General features: G+C 43.4%; 1 protein-coding gene across 2 annotated transcripts in view; it reads left to right on the top strand.

The window, feature by feature from the left end:
* Nucleotides 1-22,976, top strand: part of LOC308431379 (uncharacterized protein) — a 156,333-nt gene that overhangs the window by 66,652 nt on the left and 66,705 nt on the right. For both annotated transcript variants that reach the window (XM_080930829.1, XM_080930828.1), the window contains one exon: nt 6,773-7,015. In XM_080930829.1, the coding sequence (XP_080786955.1) occupies nt 6,795-7,015 (221 nt within the window). In that variant the 5' untranslated portion in view covers nt 6,773-6,794. The remainder of the gene's footprint in view (nt 1-6,772; nt 7,016-22,976) is intronic.

Here is a 22,976-nt window from a genome sequence, read left to right on the forward strand (position 1 = left end):
ATGTTTTGGGCTCATGGTTTCGAGGGCATCAGTCCATCCTGCTGGGTAGGGTGTAGACTAAAGCAGTTCATGCCATGCCTGACTCAGAAGCAGAGAAAAAAAGGACAGTGGCACTTGGTACACTGCCTTTTTTACTGCTTCTTTTTTAATTTGCATGGCTTCCCAGTTCATGGATAGTGTTGTTTAAACTTATTGGGGGAGGGTCTTCCTCCAGAATTAATGATCTATGAAAACATGCACATCCAGATGTTTGTGGCATCAACCTCCCAAGTAATTCTAAATCCGGTTAAATAGACAATGAAGATTAAATATCAGTGTCCACCTAAGGACTGTTGACATCATCAGTGAACTCACTCAGGCAGCCGCTCACCGATTGACTCAGTAGCAGACATCTCTCTAGTTATTTTGCTGTTCATTTAGATGAACTTTAAGAAAACTCTAGATATTCATTTAAAAACTGGCTTCTTAAGGAAAGGATGAAAGTGGGTTGTGTTTAATTAATTTCTTTGCTCCTCTGTGGTGGGAATTTGGGTCACAATGAGCATAATTTGTATACCAAGATCCAGAATAATTTTCTACATTTCTAGCTTCAATTAAATATATTTTATAATAAAATTGGGCAGAGAGATTTATGAGCCAGAAGGGTTGTGGAGTTTTCTGTGAGAGATTGTACCTCTTAGGAATGTCAGAAGCCATACCCATAAAATGTCACCAGCATGACCACCTGAACATGAACTGAACAAGGACCACATGCTGACATGGACTCTGGGAAGGTGTGTGTGTGGGGGGGAAGGGGACAAGGTGAGAGTTGGGGAAAGAGAAGAGCACACAAATAACTTACCAATACCAAATGGTCTATCCTGAAAACAGATACACACACACACACACACACACACACACACACACACTTAATGAAGACAGAGGTGATGAGTTGAGTAAGATGGACACTAGCAGGAACCACCTATCCTCACACTTTTCCTCTGGTCCAAGTCTGGCTCCAACCTTGACCAGATGCTGTCTGCATCTTGGTTTCTGTCTTCACAGGAGGCTTAGTGAGATGAACGCATTGTTCACACACACTCATCCCCGCTCCCTGGAACGCCCTTCTCCCCCACCTCCCGCTCCATTAGCAAAGCCAGAGAGTATTTGTCATTGAAAACTTCGATTGTGAGCTGAGCACAGCCTCTGTTTATTTAAACCTGGTTTCTTCTGAGTGCAAAGCACACTGGTGAAGCCCTTTTAATTTTTCTGTTAGGTTTTTAATTCAACTATAAAGACAATTCAAGTGAGAAACTTCAGCTTGCTGATTTTGTTCTTTGAGTCATTGCACTGTAATTAGCCGAGCTGGGTTTTAAATGCAGCAAGAGAACATCTTTCTTGTCTGTTTATGTCAGAAAAAAATGGCTAATGAGCACTTATCAAAAAGATGAACATTTTTTTTCATTAGATTAAGTAACATCAAAACAGATTTGTAATGTACTATTATGTTTCAGCTTGGAAGAAATTGGGTAAAATAGCTAATATCTTCACAGCTGCCCAAGAATGTCTCTGGAAGACAGGATCCGCCTCCCCTCTTCCCCCACACACCTAGACTTCAGTGAAGTGCCCATCAGTGACAACTTTCTGTGTGGTTAAGTGGCTTAAAGGCACATTCACAAAGGGCTTTGGATGACCTTAAAATTATCTATAGCACACAAACATCTGTGAAGCAGGTGTCATTGCCAGTTGTTGTTGCATTATGTCACTGCTCCTTGTGACTTGATCACACAGTCCTATCTGATTCCCTTTCAGGAATGATTTTTTTCCCTGTTCCCACAGCTGTCAATCAGAATTCCATCTGGAACACTCAGTATCTGCCTTCGTTCCTGTGGATGGCATTAATGTTTTAACAAAAGATACAATGATTAAGTCTGGTTTCTTAAGAAAACTCATAGCATAAAGGTAGACTTAATCTCCCAGTTGGACATTGAGGTTCACACCTTTAGTCTCAGCACTAGAGAGGCAGAGGCAGGTGGATCTCTAAATTGGAGGCTAGCCTAGTCTACTAAGTGAGTTCTAGGAGAGCCAGGGCTACACAGAGAAAAACAAAACAAGAAGAAGAATCTTCTCACTTGGCCTGGAGAGATGGCTCAATGGTTAAGAGCACTGGCTGCTCTTCCAGAGGTCCTGAGCTCAATTCCCAGCAACCACACAGTGGCTCACAACCATCTGTAATGTGATGATGCCCTCTTCTGGTGTGTCTGAAGACAGCTACAGTGTACTCATATACACAAAATAAATAAATGAATCTTTATAAAAAAGAATCTTCTCACTTAAAATTCATGTTATCTCTATTCAGATGGATATGTATGGTCACACACGTACAGGTAGGTACTTGAGGCCAGAGTGGGTGTTGGATCCTATGGAATTGGAGTTACAGGAGATTGTGAACTATTCAGTGTGGATGCTGAGAACAAAATTCTGGTCTTCTGCAAGAGCAACAGGTATTCTCAACCACTGAGCCATCCCTCCACCCCCAGAACTCAGAACTTTGCCTAAGTATAACTTGGACGACAGTTTTTTATTTTTTCAATTCCACACATTTTGAAGCAGCTTATAGTGGTCTATAAGCATGTTTATGAAGAATCGTCTTGACTGGCAATGGATGTGAGAGAGCCCAGCCCACTGTGAGTGACACCCTCCTTGCATAGATGGTCCTGAGGTGTGTAAGGGAGCTAGCTGAGTAACCAGTCAGTTTACAGCATTTCTCTGTAGGTCTCCAACCATCTCTAAATTCTTGGTGCAACAGTGTTTTGTGACCCTCTTTTACTTTGTCTGTTCTAATACTAAAGTCCGCCATTTCTTCAAAGCCTCAGGTTCTTAGAGGGGGAGGAACAATGATAATTAGAAATTAAAAGTTGGGCACAAGATGATGTTGGACAACCTCTGTGTCTATACTGAGTATATAGGATTGACAAGTCTCTATAAATCTCTGTCTCTTTGACTCTCTCTTTGTCTCTTTGTCTTTCTCTGTCTCTCTGTCTTTCTCTTTGTCTTTCTGTCTCTCTTTTTGTCTCTCTGTCTCTTTCTCTGATATCCACAAATCTAATCTAATGCTATGAAGTTAATTTTAATCTTTCCTTTTTATGCACACTATTTTTACATCTTTAGTTTAAAAAAGAGATTGTGTTTATGCATGTGTTACGTGGGAAGTGTACCATGTGGCATGGACAAGTGACTGGTAGCCAGAAGAGAGTGTCAGACAGATCCCAAGGAGCTGTAGCTACAGGCAGTGTGAACTGCCAAGTATGGGTGCTGGGAACTGTACTTGGGTCCTCTGAAAGAGCAGTGAATGCTCTAAACCATTTCCTCAGCTCCTCCGGGGAGCGTTTAAGTTCTTTCTCTGAAAAATCTGAGTCATACTTTGTTTCCGGTTCACACTCTTTTGGCTGTTTCTACTCACTGTTTTAGGTTTATATTCACACAAGGCTGATCCAGAATCATTAACCCTATTGCTATAAATTAATTGCTAAAATTAATAACTCCAGTGTTAACTGATCATTTTGTCTCCAGACTGAGAGCGTTTAGTTGAAATTGTCTGCTCAGTGCAATATTCTTATTTGAAAAATCATTGGATTCATTTTTTCTCTACTGTTAATAATATCATCAAACCAAACTGATTTCATAACTACTAACAGAAGTGTATACTGCCTTCCTTCCAACCACCCCCCCACCACCATGTTAATGTGCCTTCCCGAGTTTCTGTTTGTAAGTATTAGTAAATACATTTGCATCTTATCTCCTCATCATAGTTCCTTTTAAACATAAGGGAAACATTTTATAGGTGCCCTTTCATGCTTTCATCTGGGGAGTTAGGAATAGGTCCCAGAAATAATCAACAGCACAACTTTCTTTTTTGTGCAATGCTAATGTGTTTCCTAAAGACATGTTCCTAGTGAATGTCATATGTTCCATCTCCTTCCTCTCACCATTACCTTCCATTCCCACAGTCCCACGTTGACTTTCATGTACTATATGCATATTCCATATCTATATAAAACCCATGATCCCAAGAGACAACCTGCAATATTTCTCTCTGAGTCTGGTGTGTTTCTTTTCTTGATAGTCTCCAGTGGCTTTCATACTCTTCCAACGGATGCGATTTCATTCTTCCTTATGGTTGACTATAACACATTTTTTTATCTATTCATCCTTTGGCAGACACGGAGGCTGACTCCACAGCTTGCCTATTCTGGGTAGGGCTGCAGTAGACACTGAAGTGTCTGTGGGGTCTGGTGATCAGACTTCTTTGGGCTTGTTTTCAGGAATGGTATGGCTGCTTTGGTTATTGTATTGTTTTGTTGTTGTTTTTTTTTTCTTCGTACCAATTTCCAAAATATGTGCACTAATTACTAATTTACACACCTCCCAGTGTTGCTATATAAGAGTTCTCTTATCTCCAAATATTCCCCCAATTCTTTGTTGTTGTTATTTTTCTTAATGGTATTGTTTTAACTTGTACTTCCCTAATGGCTAAGGATGTTGAACATCTTTTTATGTGTTTGTTGAACTTTTGTACCTTATCATCTCATTACCCTGTTTATTAACTGGACTACTTGGTTTCTTGGTAGGTAGTCTTTTTAAGTTTTTAGTATTCCATACATCATTGAGTCAATGTATAGATGTGCACTGTTCTGTGCTATACTCTGAATGTCCCACAGCTTATCCGACCCAACATGCAGCTGAAGATGGCCTTGAACTTCTGATCCTCCTGTCTCTATCTCTTAGTACTAGGATGCCCATCATGCCTGGTTTATGTCATCCTGGGCATGGAATCCAGGGCTTTGAATGTGCTAGGCAGGTGCTATTCCAACTGAGCTACTTCCCAGCCCAAGTGAGCTCTTCAATTGGGCTTTAAAAAAATTCTTTTCTTGTGGAAGTTGTAAAGTTCTTCACACATTCTGAATGCCCTGTCTTCCCACCCACTAGCCTTTGTCCTATTCCTCAGAAGCCTTGAAAGCTGAGTTTTCTATCATTAGCACCATAAGACTCCTTCTTTCTTCTTAAACCTTCATCCTCACGACCATTGTGCTCCCTGCTGGGTTCTTTCTCTGTCTCACTCAAAGAGCTTATGCCTCATTGAGTGCCTTAATGGGAACAGCAGCGTTATCAGTCTCCTCTCTGAAGCTTGCTCTTCTTCAGGATGTCACTGCTTCCTCTAGCATAGCAAGAGCGTTGCAAATTTGGGCCAGGGTTCAATGGTAGAGCATTTTCAGAGCGTGTTTAAGGTTCAGGCTTCTATCCCTTAGACAGCAAGGAGTAAACAAACAAATGAACGTTCTAGCTTGCTACTGGGTCCTCAGCTATTGTTAGACCCCATGGAACCCCTGGTGGCTGAGTCCCTCACTATAGTGTATCATCCTGTTTCTAGGCTGTGGTCTGTAATGCCCACCTCCATCATTTCCTAATAGCTTCCGGCAGCTGTTCTGAGACATCTTCTCACACACAGAGAAGCTCATTCTGACCTGAGTTACTCCATCATTGCTGGGACTAGCAGTCATCTTCCCACTTAGCACATTTCATTAAATTTATATGGAAATGAGAGAACACAGTCAAATTGACAAAGCATTTGACAATTGACAGGGAAATTGGCTTGCTCATGCATTGCTAGGGAGGGGACAAATTGGTACCGTCTTTCCAGAGGGTATTAATTTATATCAAAATCCTTAACAATTCATTTGTCCTTTGGCCCAGCAATTTTGCTTCTAGGAATTTATCCTAAGGAAATAATGGTTGAATACATATAAAGATTTATTTGGAAAGATTTCCATCTTATGACCCAAACTGGAATCAAAATAGTAAATATGCATCAGTGAGGGATGTGGTAAATTCTGGCCTATCAATGCAATGAGATATAATGGAATTTAATGCTGCCACAGAGGCAGATGAATATGTAAATACATTAGTGGTCTATTGTTCTATGAAGAGCTCAAAACAACACACACAGAGGGATCCCATTTTGAAGGTACATTTGGATCTACAAGACTGGGATAGTATATGGGGAGATGTTTCTTAAAAATGAATATAGTTGCATTTGCCTTTTGTACAAGTGCACTATTTTTCCTGTAAGATATAACTTGTTTAAAAATATATTATGCTTAAAAATATTATGCTTTACTTTTTTTAAACTCATAGTTGTGTGACTCTCTTGATATTATTTTCTGGTGAACATTTTATTTTATACTGACGGCCTGAGCTGTGTTTTTATACTCTTGAGTACTTCATAGATTTCATTACATTTTTATGTTACTGAAAATACTTTGTAGAACAAGAGGCTCCAAGCAAACACACTTAAAATCCCTTATTTTCAAATTCAAACAAAGGCTTTGTCTGTTTCTGTATGATGTGACAAACATCATAAAAATAAGTAAAGAATCCTTTCTTTAAAACATTACAATTACACTTATCGGTGTGGGTGTGTGTCTCAACACTCCATGTTTAGATGTCAGAGGACAACTCTGAGGGACATTTTCATACTCTGACATGTGGGTCCCAGGGATCAAACCCAGCTTGCCAGCCTTCACACTAGCATCTCTTCGCACTGGCACGAAGAATCCTTTAGGAAAGTTCTTAGAGTTTGCAATAAGGACTTGGATTATCTTGAAAGACTCATTTCCTAAAGAAGAAACCTAGTATCCTTTTGAAACCAGGGGTCAAAATTGTATGCAGCTGCTTTTAAAACTATGATTAAGTGTCAGACACTCACATCCATGGTTGCTTTCTTCTTTTGAAGGAATTCTGAAGAAGCAATCACTATGATTCCTTGGGCACCGAGGCTTCTTCCTAGAAACGCAACTCATTCCTCATCTACATCATCAGCCAATCAGCGAGCCGAGCATCAGCATCGGAAGCAGGAGTCCTATAGGTACTTCCTGCCCATCCAGACCAGGTGGCGGGACAATGACCAGTACGGCCACGTGAACAACGCCGTGTATTACAGCTACTTCGACACCATTATCAACCACTACCTGCTCAGGTAGGCACGAGTCTCATTCTGACCTTGCTGTGTGCCCTTGCTTGGGACTTGGAGCAGAGCATTTCTCTACCTCCCGCTTCTTCTGTGGAGCGGCCTGGATATTGGGCTCTTCAAAGGAGAACAGAAGGTCGGACATGTGGGCGAGGAATGTGTTGCTCTGCCTCTCTCAGGGTCTCAGGTGTTCACATATCTTGGTCCTTTACACTAACTTGTCAGCAAATGTGTTTATTTGAAGCTCAAATAAACACCTACATAAAAAAACCACATGATGTTCAGATGCGGGGCAACTTGAGCAGATAGTAACATCAACCCTCAAGGCCTTTTCGTGAGAAAAGCAGCTGCCTCCCCCACAGAGGATACTTGGTAGGGAGGTGGAGAGATGTAAAGTTGTTTATTATATCCTCTGGATGCCCCGAGGACTTGATTGTCTGATCAGCATGCTCGCGAGAGCGGTTAGATTTGTTTTTGGTTAATTTAATTGTCTATTGGAAAGACTCTGTCCTAGAGAGAAAATGGCATGAAGTCTATCTTCATCTTGCAGTGAGCTCAACTGTTTTGATAAAACTGATAAACCTTATTGAGCCTTCCATACAAACAACTCACGTTTATTGAGAACTCTCTCTAAGGAATCTTACTCATTTTCTCATTTACTCTCACTGTTAGAACATAACAAAAATGTCAGCGTCCAGCCTGAGCCTGAGCACCCTGGCCTGTGTCCTTTGGAGGCACACTGGAACACAGCCAGCGTTTTTTTTTTTTGGTTTTTTTTTTTTTTTTTTTTTTTGTTTTGTTTTGTTTTTGTTTTTTTTCCTGCCTTCAATCTTTCTTTGGCTCATAGACCTACTTTCATAGGCAGACCCGAAGTCCTGATGAACTGATCATTCCCAAGAGCAGCCTTCCACTGCGGGCTGATGGGACGGGTGTGTGAATAGCCACAGCTTCCTCCCTTCTTGACTGAGGTAGCTGTGAGATGCACTTTATATAAGCTCCTAGGATTTCCTAGTGGGTTTGAACTCCAGCCACATAAGTTGATAGCCTTTTGAAAAATGCACACAACAACAAACTCAGTATTTCAACCATCCAAACGTTTTTAGTTTTAACTAATGTGTGTGTGTGTGTGTGCGTGCGTGTATGTATGTATGCATGCATGCTCTAAGAACATGTGAGTGCAGTGTCGGTGGAGGCCAGTAGAGGGCATCAGTTTCATTGGAGCTGAATTTACAGACTGTTGTGAGGGCTGGGAATCCAACTCAGGTATTTCGCAAAAGCAGTGTGTTCTCTTAATTACGGTGCCCTCTCTCGGGGCCCCATTTTAATCATTTTAAATTATAAGCAGCTTGTTGAGTTTTAGTATATCTATAGTATGTAACCCGCACTGCTATCAAATTTCAGAATAATGCCATCATTCTTCCAAAGAAACCCCCTACCCATTGGCAGTTTTACCTTCTGGTAATCATCATCTGCTTCCCGTCTGGGTTTTCCTCCTTTGGACTTTGTATATCAGTGGCATTGTGTGAGTGACTTTTGGCACGGCATTTGCCAGGCTCCTGTGTCTCCTGGTACTTTGTTCCTGAGAACTATCACATGTGGTGTACAACGTTATTTATTTGCTCATTCATCATGTGATAGATGTTTAGAATGTTCAACGTGGGGGCTGTAATGAGGAATACTGCTATATGAACATTTTATGTGACTATTTTTGTGCAGGCATTTCTCAGCACTTTTGGGTACGTGCTTAAAGTGGAATTTCTAGGTGGTGTGGTGACCCTGTGTCATAATTTGAGGAACCTCAAATGTGTTTTCCAGAGTATCTGTATTTGTTTTCTTGTGGGCAGGGCATGGGTTCCAGTCTGTCTATTTATCACCAACCGTTGTTATTACCAGTTTTTTTTAATTGCAGTCATTATATTGTATGTGAATTGTGTCACATTTCCATTTGGACCTTGGTGACTATTGATATCAAGTGTCTTCTTCACACTGAGCTGGGGAATGTCTTTCTTGGGAATAAGTCTGTTCAAATCTTTTGCTTCCTTCAGTTGGGTGTGTTGTTGAGTCGTAACAGTCCTTTTTATATTCTGGATATGTATACATATGTATGCATATTCTTCATATTCTGATATGTATATATAATATATATGTATGTATACTCTTCCTATTCTGGATAGATATATATATGTACATATATTCTTCACACACACACAATATGTAATCTTTTCTTCCATCTTGAGTTTTCCTTTGTGTTTTATTTCTTTTGATTCAGAAGTTTTAAATTGAATGATGTAGGTGAAAGATTTCAGAATAGCAAGTGCTCAGCTGGATACTTTTCATCTCACCTCCTTCCTCACTGGCCAAGGAGTTTACTCTGTCTAGTACTGTAGGGTTCTTACTCAGATTGCAGATTTCCATGTTAGGACATTTTAGTTTTCTTCTCTTTGCAAGAGGGAATACAGAACAACTTTCATTTAGAGTCTCTCTCTCTCTCTCTCTCTCTCTCTCTCTCTCTCTCTCTCTCTCTCCCCCCCCCACCTCACACACATGCACGTGAGACAGATTATGTTGGGTGTCTTTCTCCATCTTCACCTATTCTTTGAAATGGGGTCTGAAACTGAACCTAGAGTTCAGCAGTTTCTCTAGACCATTTGACCAACTGACTCCCAGGGACCCTGCCTCTACTTCCCCAGTTCTGGGCTTACAGGTCTGTGCCACCACACTGGGCTTTTCAAATGGTGCTGGAGATTGAACTTGGGTCCTTGTGATCACCTGGCAAGTATTTGACTGAGCCACCTTCCTATCCCTGATAAGCTTTTTCTTTTCTAGTATAAATTGTGTGTATTACACTTTAAAAATCCCTAGCAAACAGTGAAGAGATTGAGGTAATTTCCTATTGTTTGTCAAATAAAAGATTTTGACAGTTATTTTCCAGTTGCTCAAGGCCATACACTCTTTCTTAGGAAGAGTCAGCCTTGGGTGCTCTTTGGGTTGATACTTGGGCCACCTCAGTGTAACTGCCATTTAGCAACGTTTAGCTTTTGTGGCTTTTGAATGTCTCCCATTTGCGGAGGAGCACCTATAAAGACCTTGTGTAGTTAATGGAGGTTGAGTTCTTTTCTAGTGGAGACTGTGTCTCAGTGGTCCCAATTTGTTATAACGGGCACTCTACTAGTTCTGGGAGTGACGATTCAAATCGGCAGCTTGTAAGGGAGAATTTCTGCCAGAATAATGTCTTATTTCAGATAAAAACCGTAAGTGTTCTTACACATTGACTTTTCAGTGGTGACAAGAGCCTGACTCCTGCTACCAGGCAAGGCGCCAAGCCTGAGAGCAGAGCTACCTGGCTCTTGGCATTCCAAAGACTGTGAGCACTGGCGCATGCGTGGGACACTCACGGGCAGCCTTCTCTCCCAGCATGCCAAAGGTGCTGGGTGCTGCGCATGCGTGGGACACTTAGGGGTTTACCAGCAACATCACTGCCTCAAACACTCCTTCAATGAGGAGCTTTACTCTAAGAGAGGGGGTCATGGCGTTGTGGAAGGTATGGCTGGAAGAGGGAGAGATGGCAACACAAGCCACAGTTTGCCCTGAGTTCCCATGACTGTGACACATGGAAGGGGTTAAGTCGTTCTTGAACAGTTTATCGCTCATCAATTGTAATTAAATATGTTTATATTAAATTATGTTTTGTAATTAATGTAAAATCCTTTAGCCTATGCCGTTATTAGAACCAGATGCTGAAGTACCAACAATATTTCAACATGACTGTACTGCCTCGCCAGCTGTCTGACTGTAATTACTTTAATCTCAGCTTGTTATCTAATTATCACCTTTGTAAAGGGAAAAGTACTCTCTAATGCTTCCTGATTGTTTCAGATGATGATGAAGAGCGGGGAACAGCTGTCAGAGATCGGGCCCTGCTTATCACAGCGCAGGAACTTATCCCGAAGTGTATTCAGGGCCAAGCTAGAGGAAGGCATGCCAGACGAGAACTGAGGACTGGCCGGTGAGGGGAGACAGGTAGCGTGCTGGGTGAACTGTGAGGTGACCCCTGCCTCCTCTGGCCATCCTGGGGGACAGGGTTCTCAGTCATGAGAGACTCAGTACTTTGTTGACAGTGAGCAGTCTTACTGCCCTGAGGATTGCATGGGTTTAGCATGGGAAGCCCTCAATGTGGCATTTGACAGTATACACATACGAGGTAAATGGGGACGGTTCACCCTAAAAAACATGTGAGTTTAGGCTGGAGAGGTGGCTCAGCAGGTAAAGTGCTTCTCAGCAAGCAGGATAACAAGGAGCTGAGTTTCTAAAAATCCCAGCAAGGCTGTTAGCACCTGGAACCCTGGTGCTGGATGGCAGAGACTTAAGGATCCCTTGGGGGCTTCCTTGTCAGAGACAGACAGACAGACAGACAGATAGACAGACAGACAGAGTGTCATTTGGGTTTTCTCCAATTCTCCCTTATCCTTTGACAGCTAAATCTGAAACAGTTTAAATGGAGCACATGATGATAGCACCTTGACACTGTTAACTTGTTTTCCAAATTATGTTTAAGTCTTATCTGTTAGCTTATGCTGTTATTAAAATGGGGCTGAAATATTGTTTGCTGCATTCTGCATTGCTTACTCCTACACAGGTCATCAGACCAGCCGAGAGTGTAAGTGACTGGAGAGTGACACAGAGTGACCAGGACTGTGGAGAATGGCTGCCCAGGTGGCACTGAAATACGCTCTGGGTGCATCTCTTTAATTTATGCACAGAGGGAACTCAGGCAGGGCAGGGCAAAGATACCAAAGGTTCAGTCTGGGTAGGATGAAGAAAATTGTTCCGAGCTTCCGCAAGGCTGTGACAGAGGGTTGGCCAACAGAGCTCAAAGAATGAAGGGCCCTTTAGGAAGGAAACATCTTTTCTTCCCTTCCTCCCGCCCCCTAAACATCTGCGAATGCCTCTTATGAAACCAAATCAGAATCCAGCTAGGAAGGGAGTCATGTGGTTCTGGGGCTCCCAGAGTAAACATGGAGCATGGCTGAGGCTGAGATCAGGCACGAGGGTGACAGGCCAGTGGTACAAGATGACCTTTGCAGCTCAACTGGGTAGCGTCCCTGGAGGGTGCTCTTTAATCACGAGAAGGAGCATGTGTCTCTTCCCTGGCTGAGCTTGGGTATCACTCCATTCTCCAAGCTGCTCTTACCACACTGTATGGCTGTATTTTAGACCCCTCCTTACTTTCTCCAATCTGGCATCTTGGAAGGAGGGTAAATAGATAACCTGTTATTGATTTCACTCGGGTTTGTTTGCTTTTGCATTTTTCCTAGCATGGTGCATGGATTAATTATGTCGACATTTTATTTTACTTGGTAGCAGAATGTAAACAACTGAAAGAAAATCTGCTTTATTTTGCCCACAGGGAGCAGCACTGCTTAACAACGAGAGAGCACTGCTTAACAACAAGAGAGCACGGCTGGTATCAGACATGCCATCTGCTCCCTGCTCTTTTGTTGGTTTTGTGGCTCATGGTACATGTTCTTTCTCTGCCTCAGTTTCCTCATTTGATTAAAAGAGCCAATAAGAATGAGACCTTCCCTGGTGTTAATCAATGTTTGTGGTGATGAGCCAGAGTCTAACCACATCCTAACATGTCTGACAACATTCCTAACTCCAGAGAACTGAGTGACTTACCAGGTGACAACCTGACAGATGTATGTGGAAGCTCAGGGATGCCCAAGTGAGATCATCGTCTAAGACTTTCACCAGGGAGACTAGTGGATAAACATGAAGTCTAATTGTGATCACGTTTGCAGATGCTTTGCTGTAACTGCAGAGGAAGTGATCAGAGGGGAGACTTTAAATAATTGTCATCATTTTGACTGTGATTTGTCCCCCAAAGGTTGATCTGTTTGACCTTGAAGTTGATGATGCCATAATGCCATGACCTTGACTCTCCAGAACTGTGAGCTAAATGAAACTATTTTTCTTATAAAGTTACCCAGCCTTGAGTATTTCATTATAGTAATAACATGGGTTAATCAACACATTCTCACTGGATTATATTCCTCACTTCTTGGACTAGTCTTTAGAGAGCACCAGGAGGGAGCAGTTCCCCCAACACTGAATCCTGCAGCTCTGGTATCACATTCAAAAGCCATAGTCATAGCATCCTACACAAAAAATAAGAAAGTCACTGTAGAAAAGCCAGCATGCCCCATGATAGGCACCAATGCTGTACTCAGTAAAAGCAAAGGGCTGTTGCTGTCCTGAGGACGACCGGGCTTAGCTAGTATAGCTGCCGGACTATGCTGCCAGATTACTAGATTTTTATACCCGAAAACCATAAGCCAAGCTTTGGGGGAAATCATAGTCCTAACAGTGTCAGCTCAGCTGGGGATGAGTAAATTTCGGAGTAGCTGAAGTCACGAACAACTGAAGAAGACAGGAGTGGCCTTGGGGTCCTGGAATGCTCAGCATTGAAGAGGATGGATTTGGTGTCAGGAGTTCCCATGGTTCCCGAGAAGAAAACAAACACGATGAACTCAGTCTCTTCTCTGGAAGATAAACGCCATGCTCTACCAATTCTCTTTGTTATACTATTTTTGATTCTTGGGCAAAAGAAAGAGCTGTGTGGTGGTTAATTTCTCACTGTCAACTTGGTACAACATGGAATCACCTGGGAAGAGATTCTTAGCTGAAGAATTGCCTATATTAGGCTGGCCTATAGCCATGGATGTCTGGGATTGGCTTGATTGTCAGTGGATGTGGGAAATACAGCCCATTGTGGGTGGCACAATTCCCTATGCAAGGAATCTTGAACAGTATGAGAGAGGAGAAAGCAAGTGAGCATGCATGGGTTTTCTCCTCTCTGCTTTTGCTTGGATGGTGGGACTAGCTGCTCCAAGCTCCTTCCACTGTGTCTCCCCTACAGTGATGGTCTGTCACCTGGAATTATAAGTTGAAAGAAACCCTTTCTCCTCTATGTTGCTTTTTGTCAGGATGTTTTATTACAACAACAAAGACAAAACTAGAATGAACACAGACCCAACAGAAATGTCTGCTGTTGCCTTGTGTTTTACCATTCCCATCATCTTTCCTTCCTTGCCTGCAACAGAAAGTGGTGTATAGTTCTACAAAAGCCACACCTTTCTGAAACTATTTCTACTACGGGGGTATTTTTGGTCCTGGTCTTTATCGGTGTGACTCATGCTAGCCTTGTATTACCTCCCAGCTTTATCCCTTGAAGAGGATTTTTTTCGATTTCTGCTTTTGCACAGGACCCTAGATTTTCTATATCAATACTTTATCATCCTTCATATAAAAACAATCTCAGACCCGATTCCAATAGGTAAGTTTGAGTGTGTCCAGTCAGCTTTCTCTTGTCACTCTCTACGCCTTCCCCTTTATCTCTGCACTTACATTTTTTTTTCTGGTTTAAGTAAAATTTGTCAGCTACTTCAGATGAATTCTTAAGTGGAATTTTTATGAGTGTTGGTCATTTTTCTTGAAGTGGTAGCATGTTATCCTAATTTGAGCCTCTTTAAGTTGGAATTGCAGTGTTTTAGCCCTGATACACCTCCATCCCTGGCAGAGACAAGACTAGATCCTTTTGTAGGAGGTTTGCTATGGATAGAGGATGAGGACCTATCCATCTTGTATAGATCACAACCTGACATGAATGAGCTGATCTATGGTACAAGCAAGAAATGGGAATTATCCTGGGGTGGAGTCCCTAAACAACCTGGAGAATCCCTCACTTGATCAAGACTGCCTTATGAAGCATTACTCTTCCCTCCTCTGAACTTTCAACATCCATCCCTCAAAGAGGATTTGTGCCTCAAGAGTCTGAGGGTGTGAGAATATTCAAGCAGTGGTCTGTAAGCCCCTCCCATCAGGCTGCCCATGCCTAGGGGCAAAGAATTTTCTCTACCTCTAAAGCTTTGTGCTGATGACGGCTCAGGCCAAGCAGAGCAGGCTGGGTGCCACTTAATGGCAGGGTAACAGAAGAGACGGACCACAAGTATATGCCTGGAATTTCAGTGCTCTTGAGGTGGGGATAAGTGGATTACTGAGATTGATAGCTAAGAATCAAGGAGCTCCAAGTTCAATGAAAGAGCCTGTATAAATTGGAGCAAGGTGGAGAACGACAATACCAACCTCTGATCATCAAACATAGGTACAGACACATACATGAAATAAATACACACACATGTACACACACATGCACATTTCCACACACACTCAAGTAACAATATGTGCTAAGTAACCTGTCTCCACTAAAGGGTTTGCTAAATGGATTTCTGTAGCCCATGCTTGTTGTGATAGAATTGTGGTTTCGCATCTGGACAGACCACACCAGGCCAATGTAGTTAGTTGCACATGGGAGAAGTTTAATGGGGCAACAAATGAGGAAAAGAAAAAGAGAAGAAGAAAGGGGCAAATGTCAGGAAGGGTCTGCTTTTTATTTAAACTGTGAAGTAACCACTCCCAGGTAAAGACGGGGGCTAAACCAAATGGACACTAGGAATATATGGCCATTGCCATGGCAACAGATATGCAGTCCCCTGACGCCTGTGGGTGATGTTACTGCTGGGTTCAGAGGCAAAAGCTGGTTCCTGATACCAACAATGCTTTTATCTTTTTTTTGAGAAAAGATATACTTGTTCCAAATTGATCTTATTATTGCATACCTGATATAACAGTTTAAACATATGTTTTTATTAGAAATAGAAACCCAAGAAAGTACACAATAAAGGAAGTAGGACTCAGTGGTATTTTTGTAATGGACGACAGCATTGATCTCTGAGCTTTCAAATAATGAAGAAAACAAAGGGGAACCAGAGGAGCTTCACGATTCTCATTTCATGAAAGAAAACATATCACATCTTCCAAAGAAACAAAAGTTTCACCTTTGTTTTAGATTCTAATAGAACCAAAAGAAATGTACATCAGAATTTTGAGTAATGTAAAGAGCCTGGCAGCAAACTTTCTGTTTGCTACCTGACCATTACCTGGTCCATGTGAGTACCTGACCAGTGAGTAGAGAGAGAGATTTTTATCAACAAGATCCCAGAGAGCCAGGACCCCGCCTCAGGTGGCTGACATAAGAGACTGGGGACAGATATGAATCAGGTCAGCCACAGAGAGACTTTGGAGGGCTGGGAAGCAGATGTGAGGACTCATTTTCCCAGTGCTGGTCAAAATTCTGGCTTAATTCCCTTCTAGCTCCTTCTCGATCTTTCCAGGACTATTTATTATGTTTCCACTCCAGAACTGGCAAGCAAATCCTTTATATGCCACCTGTACCCCTGCTCGGGGGAGCAAATGGGAGCCATACTATTTTCCTGTGGCCCTCAGCCAAGGTGGAGTGTCGTGGGGATCTTGCAGACAGGATGGCATGTCACAAGGCACTATCTTTATGGCTCCGGCCATGCAGTGCCTCCAACACCCCCTACAGAAACACATCCTCGACAGTGCATTTGTGTCTCAGGGACTGGTTAACATATAAGCAGCAGCCAATGTGAAGGTCTCAGTTAAAATATTATGATCTGCCTCCCTAGGCCCAGGGAAATCTCATTATATATAGAGTAAGCCCATTTGGTCGTTGCGATCTTACCCACAGACTGTGGAATCTATGGATAGAGCATGCCTGGGAAGCCGGGCTGTCAGATTAATACATTGTGCGAAAATTGGGGCCGGAGGTCACCAGACTCCTGATACACAAATCTCCCTCTGAGAATCTCATTTTCGTCAGACTATCAGTTAGATTAGAGAGACCCTAATTATCCCACTGAAATTAAATTACTTTATGTTAGGGCGATATAATGAACAGCCATAAAAAGGATATACACAACCAATCATCTTATTATTCACAGCAAGACCAGAGCATACACTGAAAGGACCTTGCTGATTATTGCCAGATAGTCCCTGTCACACACACAAAAGGGCATGCACAAGAGAAGCATGGGACTCAGTGCTGGTTCAGCCTCAGGCAGCTCTTGGGTCTTTTCCCGTGTTTCCAGGACAGGTGTTAGACTTCTGTTGTGCTCTTGAGCTGACCCGCTAAGAGATTCTTCCCAGGGGATTCACTACCTACTGGTTTCTGCAACATCTCCCCCAGGGCCTCATTGGCTTACAGCTGGAGCTTCACAGTGCAAGTCACTTGAAATAGCTGTGTGGTTAGGGTATGTGTCCTCCACACAAATGCTGACTTCTATCAGTTTGTCTTTGTTAAAGCCTATAGCACAAGGTGCTGTAATTAATTATCCTCAGAGCTCAATGACTTAACACAATGGAAGTTTATTACTTGTCCAAATCCTGGGCTGGCCCAGGTCAGTGGGTGGGTGGGAAGGGAAGCACCCAGCTCCATGCAGTCACTCAACAAGCACCCCCCCCCCAGTGATCCCCACCCCCATCCCTGCCATGCTCAGCTCTATCAGGTAGGGCTTCTCAGCGTTTTGTCTCTGACTGGTTCTTTGTGCACAAGGGTGGCTGTCCATGCACTGTAGGGAGTTTGACTCCCTTGGTTCCTAACAGTAGAATCCAGTGGCACATCTTCCCTTCTCAGACACCCAAAAAATGTCTGCAGACACTGACAGTGGTCCTCAGGAAAGGGGAACAGAAATGTCCCAGATGGAGAGCCATTGCCCCAAATCCATAGGGTCTTGTCCATTCATTAGGGAGGTAGCAGAGCTGACAAGGAGGGTTTGACACCTGAATTCCTACCCACCCTTTGCTGGACAGAAGTCACATGACCTCTCCTCAATGAAAGGTATCTGGGGAATTGGGCCCCCAAAGGGAAAATGAATCCATCCCTGTGCTGACCAAGTACAGGTCTCACACAAGGAAGGTGGAGGTTGCACAGGAACTCTAGATCTGATTCGTCCCTTCACCTGATATGACTTTGAACTGCTAGCTTGGGTAGCCACCTGATCCTAGATTTTCATCTTCCCATCTCCTTTTACTGTTGTGTCTAAGACACGTGTCCTGCCTTCAGTTTCCTGGTATGCAGTTGAATGCAAGGTGTTGGCTCAACAGTTTAGGCTGCATGCTGTTATTGCAAATGGCCCCAGTTCATTTTCTAGTACTCATGCTGGGAAGCTCACAACTTTCTGTGAGTCAGGCTCCAGGGGAGCCCAACACCCTCTTCTGGCATCCACTGACATCCACTTTCATGTGTACACACAAACACAGACATACAAGCATACACACACTTTAAAAGATCGAAAGAACGTGAAACAAAAACCAACCAACCAACCAACCAACCAATTAATCAATCAATCAAACAAATAAACAAACAGAAAAACAGTCCATGTCGATGTGGTCCAAGGATGCAGGTTGGTTCATATACAGCTATTTCAGGAGTATAATTAAAGGACATGTAGCATATTTAAAGTTGTGGTCGAAGTAAGAGGTGGGCCTGTGAGCTCCTCTGGCCTGGAGGTTGTGGGCAAGGGGCAGAGGCTTTGGTGGAACATACCTGAGCAGTATAGAAGAACACTTCGAAAAGAGAAAACATTGATAACAGTTTAAGGTTTCATATCATGACCTTGGGACCATACGGACTGATTGACAAATGTCAAATAATTTAACAAAATGATCACAACAATCTCTAAATGAGAAAATTGACACAAAATGTGAAGTCTTTTTCTAGACTGTTCTCATCAACAATACAGTGTCACTAACATCCGTAATGACTGGATATTAAATTATCTAAATTTTTAAAGCCCATACTTAAACTTAAGCTGCATAGGCAGAAGGGAGTATAGGCAGAAAAGAAGATGGGGTGGGGGCTGACAACCCCAATACTGGGACTGGTACCTTAATTCTGAATATTGTCAGTGTTGTTGTCTGGGTCGATGGACCATTTGCCATAGAGGTTATAGGGTGTGCTGCCTGACGTCCTGATGTCCTCTTCTGGTGACATCACTCCTTAAAACGTGAACTGCTGATGTGCAGTGGCATATAGGAGATTGGTGACCTGAATTGCCCCATGATTGCATCAGTAACTGCAATTCTGGATTGTGGGGCAGGCACCGTTTTCAGCAACTAGGCAAACAACTTCAATATGGCCTCCATGAAGCAACTAGAAAGCCACGCCCCCGCCCCCCCCCCCCCCCCCCCCGCCATATCTTTTCCATGGCATAAAGTTTACATATAAGGTAAAATTTCCTTTGCTCCCATGTGAAGCCTTGCAGGGAGCGGCTCAACTTCAGACTTCCGGGATTATCAAGTTTCCTCTGGGCGCTGTTCCTGATCCACACCATACCCCCTGGCCCTTCCGGGTTTTGTTTATTTTGTGCTCTCAGTTTCCTGCGTGTGGCTTTCTCTGTTCTTCATCTTTCCGTTCTTAGCTCAAAGATGGTTTCCTCATGTACCAACCATGTCTAAACCCTTTCTGCACTTCTGGGGACCTCGTGAGTGAGTATAATAAGCTATTTTCACATTCCTTGTGAGAACCAGTCAAGTTCCGTGAGGGGACTGGAAGCAAACTGAGAACATGACTGATAGCAACACATGTTATGCAATGGCTGGCTCACAGTAGGGCTAACACGCTGCTTCTGGCAACTATGAATGAGTTTTTGTTGTCTGGAAATGGTAGTCAATCGGGCTCTCCACTGATTCATTATAGATCTGCCAATTGATCGGAAGGGTGGTTCCCACGGTGTCTGAGAAAGGCCGGAGAGCTCTCAGGTGCTTGGTTTTATTAAAATGCATATACTTGGGGCGAGTGCAGGAGTAAGAGTGAGTGGAATGTGAACCAGTATTTACTTCAGCTCACATAGAGCACCAAGTACTGGTCAAAGAAACGGATGCATCCGATTCGAAGTTACTTATGGGAGCACGGGTGACTCAAAAGCAGCTGTACCCCTGAAAAGCCCACCCCAGCCTGATTGGTGACTTTGAAAGCTGCTCCGTACAGTTCTCAGCACAACTGCAGGTCATGCTCCTGGGAAAAGTCTCTGTGTGCCTATTGCAAACTACTTATGCAACCTTTCAGAGCAGCGTCCAAGTCTACTTTCTAAGCTATCCAAGCCTTGCCTGTTAGTTCCGTAGCTTCCAAGTCTCAAGTCTCCCTCCTCCCTCCCCAAGGGAGTATGTCCTCTTGGAGGAGGTCAGTTTGCAGCCAGTCATCCCAGGGAGTTGCTGCAAGACATTGCAGAATGCAGTTAACTATCCCAGGTTGGAACAAGAGAAGCTCCTCTTCCTGGAGCAGTGACTATGGTGTCTCTGTGTGTTGAGATGTGTAAATCAGGTGGCTGAGCCCCGGGAATGCGTTAGCCTCTTAGGATTCATGGTGTGTGCTACTTTTCAGCTCTGAGCAGAGTGAGGTATGAAGTCATTTCCAAAGCAGCGTCTATGAAATTCCATTACACGGAGCTTTTCAATTTGAGGGGAAAGACCTTTGCTGAAACTAATTTGCAGCTGCTTTAATCACAGAGCTCAGGTGGTGGCAGGCTGTCCTCACTGCAGTGGCTGAAAGGACTCACACTGCTCCCATAGTCTGCCTCCTGCCCCCACCTCTCCTGCTCCTCACCTCCTCCTGCCCCCACCTCTCCTGCTCCTCACCTCCTCCTGCCCCCACCTCCTCCTGTCCCATCCTCCTGTTCCCTACCTCTTCCTGCCCCCACCTCCTTGTGGGTTCCTTCTGTATTTTTTGGGCACCCCCTAATTTTTGAAACAGTTTTGTTTTTTTTAGATGAAAAGTAATTAGTTTCACCCTTCCCAGTGAATGTCTTGCGCTCAGAAACTCTTTGAGGACACCGCTATAAATCAAAGCTAAAGGGCACATCCCGGGAGAAGATTATCCTGGGGTGTCTCTGCTGGCCCCTCCTGCCTCTCAGGACTCTCCTGGGTTTGTTTGTTCCCTTTGTCCACTGACGCCACTGGGAGTTTTCTGGACCCCAAAGAAGGGCAGCGAGGAATCCCAGAAAGTAGAGAATACTTTGTTAGAAGTCAAGGAAGCAAACTTAATCTCCTGTTTTCTAAATTTAGTCCCTTGACAATTTTAAAAAATGTGTGTGTGTGTGTGTGTGTGTGTGTGTGTGTGTGTTTGAGCAGAAACAGGAAACAAATTAACAAGTGTAAATATGTGCCAGTGAGCATGTTCCACCAGGGCTCTGCTTCATTCCACCCCAGGCTTCTGCCATGGTTCCCCTCTGTGCTGGACTGTAAGATGAAATAAACCCTTTCTCCCCCAAATTGGTTTTGGTCATGGTGGTTGTCACAGCAACAGAAAGAAAGCTAGGACTCAGCTGAATCCAGCACTGGGGAGGCAGAGATGGGAGAATCCTAGGGGCTCACTGGCTAGCTAGTCTGGCCAAAATGGTGAGCTTCAGGTTCAATGAAACTCCCCCCCCCCATGTCAAAAAATAAGGGGAGGGTAATAAACAATCAATCCTCAAAACCAACCTCTGAAGAGCAATGGGTAAGAAAGACGACCAGAGAAGGCACTGAGAGAGAGCATTGCACAGCTTCCCTAAAAGGTCTGGGTTTGTCTGGGGGGCTTGTGGTATCGATTTAACCAAGGGTACTTATTGAAAAGCAGTTGTTTTAGTCGAAATACAGCTGCTCAAAACCCTTTTGGGGATAAGGCCCGTGGCCCCTGAGATTGTCTGTAAAGAAAGACTGGATGCCCAACTAAGCCATGTTGAGTCTTACCCAGTTAGCACAGTCTTACACAACATTTGGTTTCCTTGGAGACAAGATGCTGAGATATGGTTTCAGGTAGGTTTATAGTTGGGGAGTTCTGGTCAGGGTTTGGGGAGGGGACAGGTGATTGTGAATAAGTGTTTAACATGGTGCTTTAACACTGTGTTCAGCACAGCTGTCATAAGATAGACACGCAGCAAAGGGCCATACTTTGTGTACTTAGCCATTGCTAGCTCCGTTTTTGTTTGTGTTCTTGCCTTTCAGCATTGAACATGTGTCTCTGGACTATAGATGTCCTTTTCTACTAACATCCACATCACGGCAGTAGGACATAAATGGCCACTTGTTTTTCTAGCCCTCTATGCAGCAAGGATACAGATGGGAGACCTGGTCTTCACCAATGCAAGTGCCCTAAAGTATGAACTAATTGCTGAGATATTGAGATGGGACCTGTGCAGAGTCCACCTGGGTGTGTCTGGTAGGTCAGTGTCAGCTGCATCCCACTGGTGATTGGGACCCCGGTTCCAGCTTATCTGAGGATAGTGACCTTGGCTGCCATGGTTGGTTGAGATGTCTGTGGTATGACTCTCAGTTACTTCTCCTTTCACCGTACCTGTGTCAGTTATGAGAAAGGGGACAAGAAAATAATACTCTCTATTAATTTTACTAATTAATAACACACACACATACACACACACACTCAGTATCTGCATCTATACACACACACACACACAAACACACACTCAGTATCTATACACACACATACACACACATGTGTGTGCACAAGGGTGTAAGTTCCGGTAGGGAGAGATCCACCATGTACTTGGAACAAAGTCGATTGTGTTTAAACCCCGGCTGCCATGTTGTTATCTAGCTTGCCTTTAGGAAGTGATTTTAAACAATATGTTTAGAGCTTCCATTTCCTCTAAAACGGGGGGCCATGCATAGAAGAGCAACCACGAGGGCTCTGGGGGAGATTAAACTAGAGAAAGCATAGAAATTACATTTCTTGGCAAGTAGTAGGTGCTTAATAAATTGCAGATGCTGCTGTCATTCTGCATAATAATTAGCAGCTTAATCACCATCATGATCACCTTTATCATCTACCTCCCTCCAAGAAACTTTATTTACTGATTTGAAATGTTCAATCAGCTCCAAAGGTACTTTTGCATTTCAAAATATGTCTCCACTTGAAGCCAGCACGTCTTTCCTTTCCAGGCCTGGCCAGCAGGTTTGGAGTCGAGAGAGGAAGTTGTGGGGGATGCTTTTCAACGGGAAGCCACCTGTCCATCCTTTTGTATTCGCCTCAGAGAAATCTGTTGTCCTGGGA

The sequence above is a fragment of the Micromys minutus genome (assembly GCF_963924665.1).
Source record: "Micromys minutus genome assembly, chromosome: 17".
Classification (NCBI taxonomy): Eukaryota; Metazoa; Chordata; class Mammalia; order Rodentia; family Muridae; genus Micromys; species Micromys minutus.